General features: G+C 43.0%; 1 protein-coding gene across 14 annotated transcripts in view; it reads left to right on the top strand.

Moving 5' to 3' along the window:
* The window catches only part of ZNF532 (zinc finger protein 532), a 129,179-nt gene extending 122,932 nt beyond the window's left edge, over positions 1 to 6,247 (top strand). For all 14 annotated transcript variants that reach the window (XM_050768027.1, XM_050768018.1, XM_050768022.1 and 11 more), the window contains 2 exons: positions 2,076 to 2,223; positions 4,282 to 6,247. In XM_050768027.1, the coding sequence (XP_050623984.1) occupies positions 2,076 to 2,223; positions 4,282 to 4,776 (643 nt within the window). In that variant the 3' untranslated portion in view covers positions 4,777 to 6,247. The remainder of the gene's footprint in view (positions 1 to 2,075; positions 2,224 to 4,281) is intronic.
* Positions 6,248 to 16,600: the final 10,353 nt, after the last annotated feature.

The raw sequence follows: 16,600 nt of genomic DNA, 5'->3' as shown, positions 1-16,600 counted from the left end.
CCCAGGTTCAAGTGATTCCCCTGCCTCAACCTCCTGAGTAGCTGGATTATAGGAACGTACCACCACTCCCAGCTTATGTTTGTATTTTTAGTAGAGACCGGGTTTCACCTTGTTAGCCAGGCTGGTCTCGAACTCCTGACCTTGGGTGATCCACTGCTTCGACCTTGTAAAGTGCTAGGATTACAGGCATGAGCCCTGGCACCCAGCCTGATCCCTGAGTGTCCTGGGGGAGCGATTGATTGGCAGTACATGGTCTCTCTGCACACACTGAGGTGATTCGGCTAGCTTCAGGGCTGGTCACAGATTCAGTCCTCGGCTGGGCCCTTTGCAGTCACAGCATATCCTGTCTACCACAAATTAGGTAGTCACTTTACTATTTACTGATATGTTTTCATATTTATGAATATATGAAATTTTTGAAAAATAATTGACCTATTTTAATAAAGCAGGCCAAAGATAGTTTAGAAAACAGGTTGGCTGGGGGCAGTCACCACCAAAGGTGGGACAGCCTGTGACCAAATCCAAGGGACTGGGTGGGCCAACATCAACCCAGACTGCAGTGGACAGTCATAAGCAGCTACTTCATACATGAACACCAGAATATATCTCATCATTAGTGAAAGTCTATCACTCACTCAACTGGAATGTGCCTGGAGTGGGTTGATAAGAAGAAAGCATGGCTCATGAGAGAGCCAAGGACCCTGAGGCTAAAGCACTGAAATGTTACATGGATGTCAGTGTAGGCCAGATGGACCCTATGGATCAGGAGAGTCATGAAGTTTGGCTGTCAGATTTGCAGGGGGTTATAATTGGGTAGGAATCATCTGATTCAGTGAAGTTGAAGCTGTTTAAAGTCTATATGTTGAGACCAAATCAAAAGAATCGGAATTTAGAAGGATGCTCTGGGCCAAGATGACAATGGGAGGTCTGGCCCATAATGCTTCACTGATAGGTTTTGCTTATTTCCCCATGAACTTACCGTAAAATGCTGGGATTGTTCCACTAACTTACGGCCAACAAAAAATTCATCCTCATGGAGAGCCCCCATCCTTTGTGGGTGGTCCTGGCTCCTGCCACTGCCCTGCAAGGGTCTCTAATAGGAGGTCATCAGGGTTTAGGGCCAATCATTATAAATTCCTCCGAAGCCATTTTGAAGGCAGATTTGAGACCACAAGAGACTTTTTGTCCTTCCCTGCAGTAGCATTATTAATACCTGGTTTTATAGCATCCATAATGACTAGGGCCATTACCTCTGTTTTTTTTTTTTTTTTAAGACGGCTCTTGTTGCCCAGGCTGGAGTGCAATGACACGATCTCGGCTCACTGCAACCTCTGCCTTCTGGGTTCAACTGATTATCCTGCCTCAGCCTCCTGGGTAGCTGGGATTACAGGCACGCACCACCATGCCTGGCTAATTTTGTATTTTTAGTAGAGACAGGGTTTCTCCATGTTGGGCAGGCTGGTCTTGAACTCCCAACCTCAGGTGATCCACCCACCTTGGCCTCCCAAAGTTCTGGGATTACAGATGTGAGCCACTGCACCCAGCCAACTTGTTTTCTAAACTATCTTTGGCCTGCTTTATTAAAGAAAAGAGGTCAATTATTTTTCAGAGAAAAACGATTTTTGATCTGCTTATCATCTACTGAGTGACCACACATACTCAACTACCATGAGTATAAACATGCATGTTGCTTTTGTGCTTGGAGGCATTTGGGCTGGACACTCATGTCTTTGTCATGGCAGAGGATAGGAATAATTAACAGCAGCACGAAGGAGTCAAGGAGGGACTTTACACTAACGTGTTCAGCATGGTGCTCATTCTGAGAATACTGAGTCATTGAAAACTTTTGAAATGCAGTATTTTCCCCTTTCCCTTTAAAATTAAAGCCATCTAGACCTGTAAATCAAGGGACACTCCTAGCAAAACTGCTGCTTGCGTGTTGAACTGTGGTGTGAACTGAGCTCATTAGACCTGTCTGTGTGAACGATGGCTCGGGAGGCCCTTCAACCATGAGTTCTTCCACAGGAGCTTATTTTGTCAGCAAGTGCGTTATCTCCTTGCCTTTCACCCCACAGGCACTGCCCAGACTCCAGACGTACCTTTACCAAGCGACTGATGCTGGAGAAGCACGTCCAGCTGATGCATGGCATCAAGGACCCTGACCTGAAAGAAATGACAGATGCCACCAATGAGGAGGAAACAGAAATAAAAGAAGACACCAAGGTCTAACACTGCAGATGTTTGCTTTACAGTGAAATTGTGTTGACCTGCCTTTCCCTTTTTATTTTTATTTTTTAAGTGTTTGTTGCATAGTTACAGTTTTAAAAATTCAGACTGACCAGGCACAGCAGCTCAATGCCTGTAATCCCAGCACTTTGGGAGGCTGAGGCGGGCGGATCATCTGAAGTCAGGAGTTCAAGACCAGCCTGGCCAACAGGGTGAAACCCTGTCTCTATCAAAAAATACAAAAAGTAGCCGGGCATGGTGGCAGGCGCCTTAATCCCAGCTACGTGGGAGGCTGAGGCAGGAGAATCATTTGAACCCGGGAGGCGGAGGTTGCAGTGAGCCGAGATAAAGTCATTGTACTCAAACCTGGGTGACAAGCGCAGGACTTTTCTCTCAAAAAGTTTAAAGAAATAGTTTAGGCTGGGCACGGTGGCTCATGCCTGTAATCCCCACACTTTGGGATGACAAGGCAGGCTGATTACTTGAAGCTAGAAGTTCGAGACCAGCCTGGTCAACATGGTGAAACCCCGTCTCTGCTAAAAGTACAAAAGTTAGCCGGGTATGGTGAAACTCGCCTGTAATCCCTAGCTACTCAGGAGGCCGAGGCAGAAGAATCGCTGGAACTTGGGAAGTAGAGGTTGCAGTATGCTGAGATCACGCCACTGTACTCTAGTCTGGGCAAAAGAGCAAGACTCTGTCTCAAAAAAAAAAAAAAGATATTTAAAAAGCCCTCCTGTCTTTGGTGCTGTGCTAGGTCTGGAATGTAACCAAGTAAAAGCTTATGTGTGCTTTCGGGGAGTTAATCATTGAGTAAAACCTCATCAGAATACAAGTCAGACTGGTGTGGCATTAAAATACAATACTTGAAGTGCTCCTGGTGATGTGTGAAGCCAGGCTCGGTGGCTCACACCTGTAATCCCAGCACTTTGGGAGGCTGAGGCAGACAATCACGAGGTCAGGAGTTCGAGACCAGCCTGGCCAATATGGTGAAACCCCGTCTCTACTAAAAATACAAAAATTAGCCGGGCATGGTGGTGCACACCTATAGTTCCAGCTAAGCGGAAGGCTGAGACAGGAGAATTGCTTGAACCCAGGAGGCAGAGGTTGTAGTGAGCCAAGATAGTGCCACTGCACTCCAGGCTGGGCAACAGTGCAAGACTCCATCTCAAAAAAAAAGAAAAAAGAAAAAGTGTGTGCAAAGGTAGCTTCAGGTCATGGCCACATGTGAAGGTGCACATGAACAGAGCAGAAAAGCTGGGGCAGAGAGGAGGGACACATGGGCTTGGGAAGGGGATTCAAAGTAGGATTTAGAGCCCTGGAAGGGAAGGATAAATGGCAGATGCAGCAGGGGAAATGATGTGAAGGAAAGGGTAGGGAAAGCTTCCAGTGGCTCTCAGTCGAAAAGCAAAATCCTGACTCTTTCCCACAAGGGGCGTTACAGACAGTCCACCTCCACATCTCTCGGACTCTGGTTCCTGCGGGCTCCCTGAGCACTCCTTCCTACTGGCTCTGGCCACCCTTCTGTCCCCCACTCACAAGCCTGTTTCCACCTTAGGCCTTGGCACTCACAGCTTCCTATGCCTGACTGCTTTCCCCACACTGCATCAGGTCTCTTTTCAAATGTCACCTGGCACCAGGCTGTCCCTGACCATACTACATCACCTAGCAGCTGCACACACACCCCCATTGCTTCCCATGGCCTCCATCCCACCCTGCTTGGTTGTCATGGGTCTGACGTGCTGCATATTTTCTAATGTGTTTCTGTTCATCTAACTCCGCTGTAACAAATCCCAGGAAGCTAGGAGCTCATCTGTCCGCTGCTATGCCCACTGGCCAGAGCAGTACCTGGTAACAACAGCTGGTAGGTTTCTGTCTGGAGTGGAAGAAAGGCGCAGGCCTCCGGGTGGGGTGGCAGACACACAGCTCTAAAGCCCCTAAATCCCAAAGCGTTCAGCACTTGTTTTCCTGGCAGCTCTAAAGTAAGAGAACCGATCATTTATCAGCCATCGGGAAGAATGGTTTTCAATCGTATCATTTGCTCTCTTTCCCTGAAAGGTCCCCAGTCCCAAGCGGAAGTTGGAAGAACCAGTTCTGGAGTTCAGGCCTCCCCGAGGAGCCATCACTCAACCATTGAAAAAGCTGAAAATCAATGTGTTTAAGGTCCACAAGTGTGCCGTGTGTGGCTTCACCACCGAAAACCTGCTGCAGTTCCACGAACACATCCCTCAGCACAAATCCGATGGTTCTTCCTACCAGTGCCGGGAGTGTGGCCTCTGCTACACGTCTCACGTCTCTTTATCCAGGCACCTCTTCATCGTACACAAGTTAAAGGAACCTCAGCCAGTGTCCAAGCAGAATGGGGCTGGGGAAGATAACCAACAGGAGAACAAACCCAGCCACGAGGATGAATCCCCCGATGGCGCCGTGTCAGACAGAAAGTGCAAAGTGTGCGCAAAAACTTTTGAAACTGAAGCTGCCTTAAATACTCACATGCGGACACACGGCATGGCCTTCATCAAATCCAAAAGGATGAGCTCAGCCGAGAAATAGCCACAGATGCTCCATGAGGAAAATCCCTGTCCACATTGGAATAAAAAAGACATTTTTGTTACAAAAGGTTTGCAGTATAATAGAGTTAACAGTACTGTCTAGGCTGTTGCAATATATTCTCTTTCAACGTACCTTCCTTCACCTCGTCGTATATATCCTCGATAAGTATTAAAACAGTATTTGAGTTTCAAAGAGTTTGTATATATTTAAATGAATAACTTTTTATACTCTACTCTTTGTTACATGTTTGTATCAGTATTTAGTGGAAAACCATTTGAGTTGTTTTGGGTTAGAATTTTTCTTTTTGTACTGTTTCTTTAAAACAGAGTTCTTAGTAACAGGGGCAGTTCCTGAATTCAAATAAACCATTTTGTATGTTTGGATTTTGAATGGGTTAACTAATTACAGGCTAAAATAATGCCTTTTTTAGTGTTTTTAATTTTTAGAATTCACTACATAAATTGTAAGTAATTGTGGATCTCAAAAACACTAGGAACTTTTAAGTGTCTTAGCACTTCCTCGATGTGCCTGCCCTGAGGGAGTGAGTTCACATTTGAGACAACTGCGCTCCACTGTGGGCGTGCCTTTGTCTTCAGGCCACGCCGAAGGGTGTTTAAAGTAGCCTTGCAGGTCGCTTCTTTCCCAGGGGTGGATAAAAACTGAAGCCAGGAATCTAATAAGGAATGCTGATTTCCTCAATTCTATTTTGAGGAATGGGGAAGGCTATTGTTTTTTTCTGGGCAGATCTGCAAGGCTGGCTTTAAGAGCACAAGGAGGGAAAGTAATGAAAGGGCTGGACTACTATAAAAGTTACAAATACGTAGTTAGACCAATAGATTTCTATAGTCAGGTTTTTGTCATGTAATTTATTAACTATTACAGAAACACAACGAAGAATATCAAGTATTTCTCTGGCTCTTGACAGAAAAAAAATCAGTTGACTTAACCCTTTGCTGTCAAAAGAGTTGGCGTTTCCTGGTCTGGGTGCTACTGCCAAACGTTCTGGTACTTAGAGTCGGGATGCACAACTTCCACCACCGACTTATCAATGCAGCCGCCTGTGTATTGCAATTGGCCGTTACCTTAAGCACTGAGCCACCCGGGTTTAGTTCAGCCATTTCAAGAGTATATTTAACGTCGGTAGTTCTGCTTTATTAAAATGCAGCAGAGGTACTCTTCTGTCCCTTCCGTTTATAGTTCTCTGAGAGAGTTCTATTTTTTGGTTTCGTTTTGTGTTTTCTTTTGCATTTTATATCTTGTATTTATCCCTGAACATGTTTTGTACTTTTTTTTTTTTTTTTTTAAGAAAAGGAATTCTTCTGTGTATATATAGATACTTGCATGATATACTGTAGTCAACGTTCGGTTCCTCGAAAGGTCTTGCTGCTGTCAGGTGTTATGCACTCCATCCATCATAACTGTATGAAACACATTTCATATGTAAATAAACGTGGGACATTTGGCCCTTGTGCTTCTGTGAGAGAGTTATTGACGGTGGGTCTCTGACATCTTCGTGAAGCTTGGGAAGTGATTAATTGCAGGGACAAGCTACAGGATGTTGCAGAATTCTTCCCACTCAGAAGAATGGCATATTCGTTCTCATTAGTAATCGGCTATTTTGTCACTTTCTCGTTGACTCCATCAGTATCATCGGTACAATCCGAGGGTGTGAATTTCAGCTTGAAATTCCATTGCTGTTACTTGTTATGGTTGTATTGCTCTAAGTTGTATTCATAGCACTTTCATGTTTCTGCATTTGAACCTTGCAATAAGCCTGTGTGGTAAGCCACATAGGTCCGAATAACCTACTTTTACAGTTGAGGAAGCTGAGCTCAGATTCAGTTATTTGCCGAAGCCCTCATAGCTGGTAAGTGGCTTTGCATATTAGAACCCAAATATTTTGCTTTCTAAATCTAATGCTCGCTCTATGTGGTTATGTACATATTGACAAATATTCATTTATTCAACAAATAAAAAGTACGTACAAAACATGATACAGAATTTTTGTTTTTGGCACTATGACTTTATAAATAACCTGAAAGTCTTTCTACTCTTAAGTACCCAGAGATGCTTAATATAAAATTAACACCTGTTAAATGCATAGGTGAGAAAACAAAAGTTTTTAAAAATACCCAGAGGTCCAAAATGAAGAAACTAAAATCTAGAGTCCAGAAAAACACTACACAATGCTGTAACCCTGGGGGAAAACCTGGATTGTTCAGCTGAAGAGGGAATTGGTAAACTGGAAGATAGCCCTTGAGAAAATTAGCCTCAGCACAGAGATAAAGTGACATTTCCAATATGAAAGAGAGGTTAGGAATCAAGAACAAAATGAGAAGATCTAGCTTCATTTTAACGGAAGTTCCAGAAAGGGGGACTAGAGAGAACTGGGAAGATAGTGTAGAAAATCTTAGCCATTGGCCGGGCGCGGTGGCTCAAGCCTGTAATCCCAGCATGTTGGGAGGGCAAGATGAGCGGATCACAAGGTCAGGAGATCGAGACCATCCTGGCTAACATGCTGAAACCCCGTCTCTACTAAAAAATACAAAAAAAAAAAACTAGCCGGGCGAGGTGGTGGGCGCCTGTAGTCCCAGCTACCCGGGAGGCTGAGGCAGGAGAATGGCGTAAACCCGGGAGGCAGAGCTTGCAGTGAGCTGAGATCGTGCCACTGCACTCCAGCCTGGGCGACAGAGCGAGACTCCGTCTCAAAAAAAAAAAAAAAAAAAAAAAAAAAAAATCTTAGCCATTAATGAAAGACATTAATACTTGGGTCAACAGTGAATGCTCAACAAAAATCATGCTGGGACATAAATTCTGCCCATTCTTCATTAGTTGTAGATGCTGGGTGTGTGCATTTGAGGAAGAGTATAACGTGAGGTATGCTGAATTCTTAGGAAGTCCATATACTCTTGAGTGCAGAAGTGAGAGCTAAGCCTGAAAGAATAGGCTTAGGCCAGGTTGGAAAAACCCTTGAATGAGGCCAGGTATGGTGACTCACACCTGTAATGCCCATAATTTGGGAGGCCGAGGTGGGTGGATCACCTGAGGCCAGGAGCTCACGACCAGCCTGGCCAACATAGTGAAACCTCATCTCTATTAAAAACATAAAAAATTAGCTGGGTGCAGTGGCAGGTGCCTGTAATTCCAGCTACTCTGAGGCTGAGGCAGGAGAATCACTTGAACCTGGGAGGCGGAGGTTGCAGTGAGCTGAGATTACACTGTTGCACTCCAACCTGGGCAACAAGACCAAAACTCCATTTCAAAAAAAAAAAAAAAAAAAAGCACTGTGAATGATAGAATGAAGGGGTTTGTACTGATAGAGGTAGTCATTTGGACAGGTGAGTGATAAGACCCGATTAATGGGTAGCAGTGTTTAGGATGGAGTATATCAATCAGGATAGGTCGGGTTATACTGTGGTTATGACCTTAAGTCTAAATAGCTTATCACAAGACATTTCTTGTTCACATTCATTGTCCACTGTGGGTTGGCTAGAGGCATGGCTCCGTATCTCCTTGTCCCATTACCCCACTATCAAAAAGCTGCCAGTTGTGTGCAGAGGGAAAATGCAATGAAATGCTGTGGCCCAGAAGTGACAGGTGCCATTTCTCACAACTCACTGGCCAAAACCAGTCATGTGGAGCCACCTAGTCACAAGGAGGCTGGGAAGTGCAATCCTCCCACATGCCCAGGAGACTGAAAGTATTTGGCCATCACAGGAATAACGTTTAAATTGGCATAGCTATGGTGCTGACACAGTAGGAACACTTGACCTAGGGTAGTGGGAGTAGGCTTGGGAAGTGGCTTCAGCTGTAAGTAGCATTTCAGATATAGTTTCCAGAGGGTTTCTTAATGTGGAATAGAGAGAAAGTCTGATCTGAAAGTTCAAGCTTAGTGATTCCTTAAATTTTTTCTCAAGGTTTAGGTTACTTAAAAATATGGAAGTAGGCCGGGCACGGTGGCTCACACCTATAATCCCAGCACTTTGGGAGGCCAAGGCAGGTGGATCACCCTAGATCAGGAGTTCAAAACCAGCCTGCCCAACATGGTGAAATTCTGTCTCTAATGAAAATACAAATGAGCCAGGCATGGTGGCGCCCACCTGTAGTCCCAGCTACTCGGGAGGCTGAGGCAGGAGAATCGCTCAAACCCAGGAAGCAGAGGTTGCAGTGAGCTGAGATGGTGCCACTGCACTCCAGCCTGGGTGACAGAGCCAGACTCTTATCTCCAAAAAAAAATTATATATATATTATGTATATATAATATATAATACATATATAAAATACATAATCATGTATATTTTTTTGCTTCCTATATATATATATGGAAGTAAAAATTAAGAGCTGATTACCAGGAAGATGATCTTAAGTTTCAGGTATACATACAAAATATGCTTTTGTTTTTATGTATTTGGGTGATACATCAATAGCTGAGTAACAAATGCATACAGAAGAATGCCAGCAAAATGTTACTTGCAAAATGAGAAAAAGGAAAATGTAGGCTTACACTGCATGGCAAAGACCACTTCTTCCTCCCAAACACATTTTCTGCAAATTCCTTACTCCTACCACAGCAAATAGTCCAAAGAACAGCTGTTCTACCCTGAAGCTCTGGTGGGTGTGCCTCACCAGTGTCAGCAGGCTAGTGAGTTTCCATCCTAAGTTCTTTGACCAAGTGAAATTTCCTCTTGAAATTTTTGGGCAGCCAAGAAATTTATAAAATATGACTCAGAGGAACCCTTCATCTATCCCAAAGGATAGTCTGAAAATAAAAAGTAATGTGCCAAATGTACGATGCTATTTATGCCATTTAATTTACACACACACACACGTGTGCACGCACACACACACTTTGCAAATTTCAGATGCTGTAAGGATTCCAGATTGTAGTTCTTAATTTTAACATACATCTTCTAAATAAGGAACCTAACCTTAGTTAGCTACCTTAAAAACTTGGCTCCTACTCAGGAGGTGTAATACACTCTGCTTAAATGGATCCTTGAAACTTCTTGTTTTCTTTGACAATTTTTGTTTTTGTTTTCTCAGTTTTGAATCTCACATCCTTACCAAGTTAGTTGTAAGCCTTTGGAATACGACAATGTGAATGTCTTTTTTTTTTGAGACGGAGTCTTGCTCTGTCACCCAGGCTGGAGTGCAGTGACTGGATCTCAGCTCACTGCAAGCTCCGCCTCCCGGGTTTACGCCATTCTCCTGCCTCAGCCTCCCTAGTAGCTGGGACTACAGGCGCCCGCCACCTCGCCTGGCTAGTTTTTTTGTATTTTTTAGTAGAGACGGGGTTTCACCGTATTAGCCAGGATAGTCTCGATCTCCTGACCTCATGATCCGCCCGTCTCGGCCTCCCAAAGTGCTGGGATTACAGGCTTGAGCCACCATGCTCGGCCGAATGTCTTTCTTTATAAAGATCATGGTAACCAGAAAACAATCTATAGTAGATGCACAGAGTATAAATAGAAAGGATTATTCATAACATCCCACTACAGCAAACTACAAACCAGCAAGACAGGGAGAAACAAAATACATCCCCAACAACCAGAAAACAAATTATAAAATGGCAGTAATAAGTTCTCACCTATCAGTAGTTACTTTGAATGTAAATGGGTTAAATTTTCTAATACGAGGACAGAGTGGCTGAATGGATTAAAAAAAGACCCAAGTACCCAACTGTATGCTGCCTACAAGAGACTCAGCTCTCTCTTAAGGATGCACATAGACTGAAAATGAAGGGATGAGAAGATACTGTATGCAAATGGAACCAGAAGAGAGCAGAGGGTAGCTACACCTACATCAGACAAAGCAACTTTAAGTCAAAAGCAATAAAAGAGACAAAGGACATTATATAACAATGAAAGGGTCAATTCATCGAAAGGATATAACAAATGTGTCCAACATTGAATGAAACACCTAAACTTATAAAGTAAATATTAATATATCTGAAGGGAGATAGAAACTATAATACAACAATAGTAGGGGACATCAATACCCCACTTTCAATAATGGATGACCATCCAGACAGAAAATTAATAAGGAAACATTGGACTTGAACTACACTTTATGACCTGACAGACGTATACAGAACATCCCATCCAACAGTAACAGGATACATATTTTTCTCAAGTACACACAGAACTTTCTCCAGGATGGATCATATGTTTGGCCACAATACAAATCTAAACAAATTTCAGGGGATCAAAATTATATCAAGTATCTTTTCTGACCACAATGGTATGAAACTTGAAATCAGTAACATGAGAAATCTTGGAAAATTCACAAATATGTAGAAATTAAACAACATAGGTCAAAGAAGAACTAAAAAAGAAAATCAAAAAAATCCTGAGACAAATAGAAACAACATACCAAAAACCTATGGGATGCAACAAAAGCAGTTCCAAGAGGGAAATTTATAGCAAGAAATGCCCGTATTTCTGCAAAAAGTCTCTCTTTGTGCTACTAGAAGTTTCTGGAGTAGCGAGTTGTCATTCTATAGTCACTGTTAGCCCCAATCAACCCATTCTGAATAGCCCAGCCTCAATTCATGTGGTTTGAGTATGAGGCTGAATTTGAGACTTGGCTTCTCTCAGTCTTTTCAGAGTATTTTCTTTTCACATCCATTTTTTCTTCACAGCCCCAATGGATTTTGAACGTTTTAGTAAAGATTCAATACATTGGATAAAGCTTTCATGATCTTAGCCTACATTTTTCTAGGCATTTGCTCATTCATATTTGCTGCCTTCTTTGGAAATCTAGATTTGGGGGTACCCTAGATCCTGTTTCAATTACGGTCCCAGCAGAATGCAGTACAGCACACTGAAAAAGGTTTAACTTTCAAGAAATTAAGGAAGGTACTATATACACAGAGCTGTGCCCTGGAACAAGGCTCGAGAAGCCTGAGTAGGGGTGGGAGCTAGAGCTGGAGCTGTGGGAAAAGGGCACTCAGGAGGAGCCACTGCCAGAGCCACGGTGAAGCCAGGAAGGTGTGGGGAGCGGAATCACCGGTAAGCCATCTCATCACACTCAAAGATTTCCTGCCCACACCTCCTACCTGCCAAAGCTAAATACAAGCTAGAGGACGAAGCAGCCACAGTAATAGTTTATAGATGTCCATGTGTTGGGCACAAAACAGGACAAAGAAGGGTGGACGAAGGATCTGGGTTTCCGAGTGGAGGGTTACAATGATCACTGACACCTGGCAGGCACTTTCAGCAGTGCGTGTTCTATGCCTGTTTAGTCAACATGCATCTCATCCCCTACAGGTAGGCTCTCTGATGGAACACAGTACTTCAGATTCTACATTTACCCTTTCTAATTACATTGCCAGGTTTCTCCTGGAATTATACCTTTTCCCTAGTGGTTATTTTTATGCAAGGAAACAGAATCGCACTTCCCAGAAGATATTCCTTACCAGTTTCTAAATTCAATTTATGAGGTTAGTTCTGACTCATCATGTAGCACTATTTATAATGTTTCCCAGTATTTAAGGGAACTGATTATTAAATTTGCCATGCTATTTTATTGCAAGTTGCTTATCCTCAAACTTTTCTTATAGTTAGAACTGTACATTACATGACCATGGCAGATCTGTTTGCAAACACAATCCTTGGCAAGACCATGTTTTCACCCGGGGGAGTTCTATAATTAGAGTCCACCATAGCACACCTCCAAGTCCAACTCAGTTCCAGAAAGTGTGGGTTTCGCCCGAGCCCATGAGTCATTTCCTGACCTTCAGGTCAAGTCATGCTTAATTGGATTGGTTACTTTTGGAGAACAAATGTTATTTTTTAAGAAAGAACAAGGTAGGCACAGGTCTGCTGATCAGAGAGGATGGTGTGATGTTGACAAGAGTTAACGGGAAGTAGAGCAACATCTTCCACCCTTTCCACGGTGGAAACAGATGCATCTGTAAGCAGGAATAATGAATGTCTCTACTTTGCCAGTTCAGCTCAGCACCTGAACTTCCCTTTCCAGTGTTGGGGGCACCTGCCATTATATGAATCTTGGCAAGAGATGGATCTTACCTCCCACTGCGGAATCCAGAAAGTCACTCGCCCTGACTCCCAGCAGCCTAACTTCAGGCACGGGGTGACCAAAACTATGCTCTTACTCGACCCTTCAGTAGGTGATACAAAGGAGCAGGCCAGTTAAACACATTTGTTTGGTGGCATGATGGTGGCATGGTGGCAATGGCCGTGGTGACTCTGAATTGTGAGTAACTTTGTGAATTGTCAAAGTGAGGGAAGTCAGTTTGTCTTTAAGGAACTACTGTATTGTCTTGGACACAAGCAGTGCCAACATCATGGGGAGAACCTCAAGTTTAGACTCTTGGTTCCCTCTGAATAAGACACCAGCTAAACAACGTGCCAGTATCCATTGTTTCAGAAGAGACCAAGATAAATGGAAGTGAGTGCCTTTCAATTGCTATGAGACCAGCCCCGGAAGACCTCCCCGCTCCCGTCACCATACCTAACCTCACCTCCTATCACTTCCCCCCACTCCCACGTCACTCCCTCTTTTTCGTTCCTATCCACGATTCATATTCCTGTTACAGGACCTCGGCACATGCTCTTCCCTCTCCTGGAATGCTCTTTCCCAGTTCTCCTCACGAGGGCTTTTCACATGTTTCACATCCGGTCCACACAGAAGTCCCCTGACTGGAGAGCCTTCCCTGATTCCCTTACTGAAATGTGCCCACCCCACTGAGCACACACCTGCCTTGCCACTCTCCATCTCTGCTCCCCCCGTTTTCTCCCTGGCACTTATCACTGCCTGACATGATACACTTACGTGCTAAATGTCTGCCATCCCCCGGATGAATGTTCTAAGATTTTCCATCAACTCTCTGCTTGCTTTCTATCTGAAACTGCCATTTCCTCTCATTGCAAGAGGCATTCTTCCTTTTCCAGCCTGAGAGCAGTGGGTATTAGTTATATTTTCCCCTGTGATCCTTATTCTTGACAGTCGAGACTGATCCTTATTTTCTCAAACCCATTGCCAAGTGATGGGAGGCCGAATGCCCTTTCCTTTTCAATAGTTACTTGAATAACATGACCGTGTCATAAATAATAGCACCAGCCAGTTGATTGCGGCTGCTTCCGGAAACGTTAGAGGCCCGCTTTCAGGAAACGAAGGCATTATTTATTTTCATGTCCTATTTTTATGCCCAGCAAACTGCTTACAAAAAAACAAAAAACAAAACAGGTACCTAAAATATTTTTGTAAAATGACTGAGCCTCCTTGAGCCTTGATTAGTCATAATTTTTTTTGTCTTAGGGGTTGGGACAAAAGAAGAATCTTGAGCTATTAATTAACCAGAAGTAAGATCCTCTTTTTCCTTTTTATTTAGGTAGTATTTTTAAACCATCGTAAGTGGTTTTTATTACTAATGATTAACATGTAGAGGTGGGTTCTGCTCGTTGTATTTCTTCCCCACTTGAAAAAAGATGAAGTATTTAATGCTGAATTCTAAAAGCAATGTCATTCTTTCAGTGACTACATGACACCAGCAACTAACCCGGGAATAAATCCAAGTTTCAGAGATTTTTCTGTTTAATCATTCATACAGACTTCCCTTGGTATTGGCAGTGGAAAAGTTCCAGAACCACTTCCTGTGAATATCAAAACCCACTGATACTCCCGGATATAAAATTGTCTCATATTTGCATATAATCTACACACATTCTCCCCTATACTTTAAATCATCTCTACAGTACATACAATACCTAATATGATGTAAGTAGTTGTTACACTATATTGTCTTTTTATTTGTATTTTTAAAAGTTGTTTTTTACCCCTCTGAATATTTTCTTTCAATCTATGGATTTGAAACCAGCAGATACAAAGGACTGACTGTATTCAAATTATCTAAACCTCTAGTTTTTTCAGTCCCCTCCCTCACCTTTTCCTAAGGTAGAAATATGATTAAGCAAAACAAAACCCAAAAAGCAACTTGGCGGTGAGAGCTCTAATGCTAACAAACATTTATTTAGGACTCGGGATTCTATAAATGTTTTTGTATCATGAGCTTTAGGTTCATGCTATAATACAACTGTGTGAACTGGGCTGAGTTCACAATTTTACAGATAGGGAAACTGAACCTGCTTCTGTAAGAGCCAGGACTTAAACCCTGGTTTCTGGCACCAAATTTGGTTTCCTTTTTCCTACAAGTTGTTGATGTATCTATATATTCCAAGTTGGATGCTTTCATTTTTGCATCAAATTTCAGTGTCTACTTCAATTAGACAACACTTTCAGAGGTGTTTAATAATAACACATTAATGGTAAAAAAAAAAAAAAAAAAAAAAATTCCTTTTTGTATTGTTTTTGTACAGATGGGGTTTTGCCATGTTGCCCAGGCTGGTCTTGAACTCCTGAGCTCAAAGAAATCTGCCTGCTTCAGCCTCCCAGAGTGCTGGGAATAGAGGCGTGAGCCACTGTGCCCAGCCAAAAATACTTTTGAAGGTAGATGCAGAGGATTTCAAAGTTGGAGGAGACCTAAGAGGTAATTTGTACAGGGACCATCTGAGGCTTGAATCTCTCTAATGCCTTCATTCATGGTCAACCAATAGCTGAGCTCTTCCAAGGCTGGAGACTGTGATGTCATTTGAAAGAGCCCCAGTTCAACTTTGAGTAGTTTTGACTACTAGAAAATTCTGTGTTTTAAAGCTGCCCCCCTTTGTAACTTGGATCTAAATTACGTTTTTTTTTTTTTTCAGGGAATTATTTACCTGATAGTGTGTTAACTATTTCGGCTTGTGTGCCTGAATGTTTTTTTCAAGCCAATAAAAAAATCCTAAACTGCCACAGTACCTACTGTTTATTAAGAGTCTACAAAAGGTCAGATACTCTAATGTCCCCTTGTAGATACATTATCAGGATATCTGGTATATTATCTGCCAGGTATGTAGTGGGCATTTAGAATATAAGGACAATACATAGTATTTCTTGAGTATTTATAATAGGCCAGTAACTCTTTCAATACTTTTTGGTTTTTTTTGAGACAGGGTCTTGCTCTGTTGTCCAAGCTGGTGTGCCATAGCACAAACTCAGCTCACTGCATCCTCGACCTCCTGGCCGCAGGCAAACATCCCACCTCAGACTGCCAGATATCTGGGACTACAGGTGTGTGCTACTCTGCTTGGCTAATTTTGTAAATTTTTGGTAGAAACGGGTCTCACCATGTTGCCCAGGCTGGTTGACCTCCTGGGCTCAAGTGAGCCTCCTGCTCAGCCTCCCAAAGTGCTGGGATTATAAACATGAGCCACTACACCCAGACTCTTTCAGTACTTTTAACATTTTTTTTTTTTTTTTTTTTAAGACATAGAATCTCGCTCTGATGCGTAGGCTGGAGTGCAGTTGTGTAATCATAGCTCACTGTAACCTGTAACTCCTGGGCTCACGCAGTCCTCCTGCCTTGGCCTCCCAAAGTGCTGGGATGGCAGGAATGAGCCACCACACTTGGCCTTCTTTTAATACTTTATATTAAATTTCATAATTCCAAGGTGTAGAAACTATTAGTATCTTCATTTTCAAGATAAGATCAATGAGACAGCACAATTGCTCTAGGTCACACAGCCAGTAAGGAACAGCTTTGGCTCTTAATCACTACCCAGAAGGCCTGAGAACATCCCAGGATGATAAAAAGAGCACAGTGCCTGCCCTCCTAGAGCTTCCAGTCTAAAAGAAAAAAGGAGGCAGAAATAGATACCTTCAAAGTGAGAAGGTAAAGGGAATGTGCAAAGCAATTAGGCAGCAGAGAGAACAGGCTATTCTCATAGCCTACTCTCAGAGGGGAAGCCCAGAAGGGCTTCCTGGA

The sequence above is a fragment of the Macaca thibetana genome, chromosome 18, assembly GCF_024542745.1.
Source record: "Macaca thibetana thibetana isolate TM-01 chromosome 18, ASM2454274v1, whole genome shotgun sequence".
In the NCBI taxonomy this organism is placed as follows: domain Eukaryota; kingdom Metazoa; phylum Chordata; class Mammalia; order Primates; family Cercopithecidae; genus Macaca; species Macaca thibetana.
The sequence above is the reverse complement of the archived record's forward strand: the minus strand, read 5'-3'. Positions and strand labels throughout refer to the sequence as shown.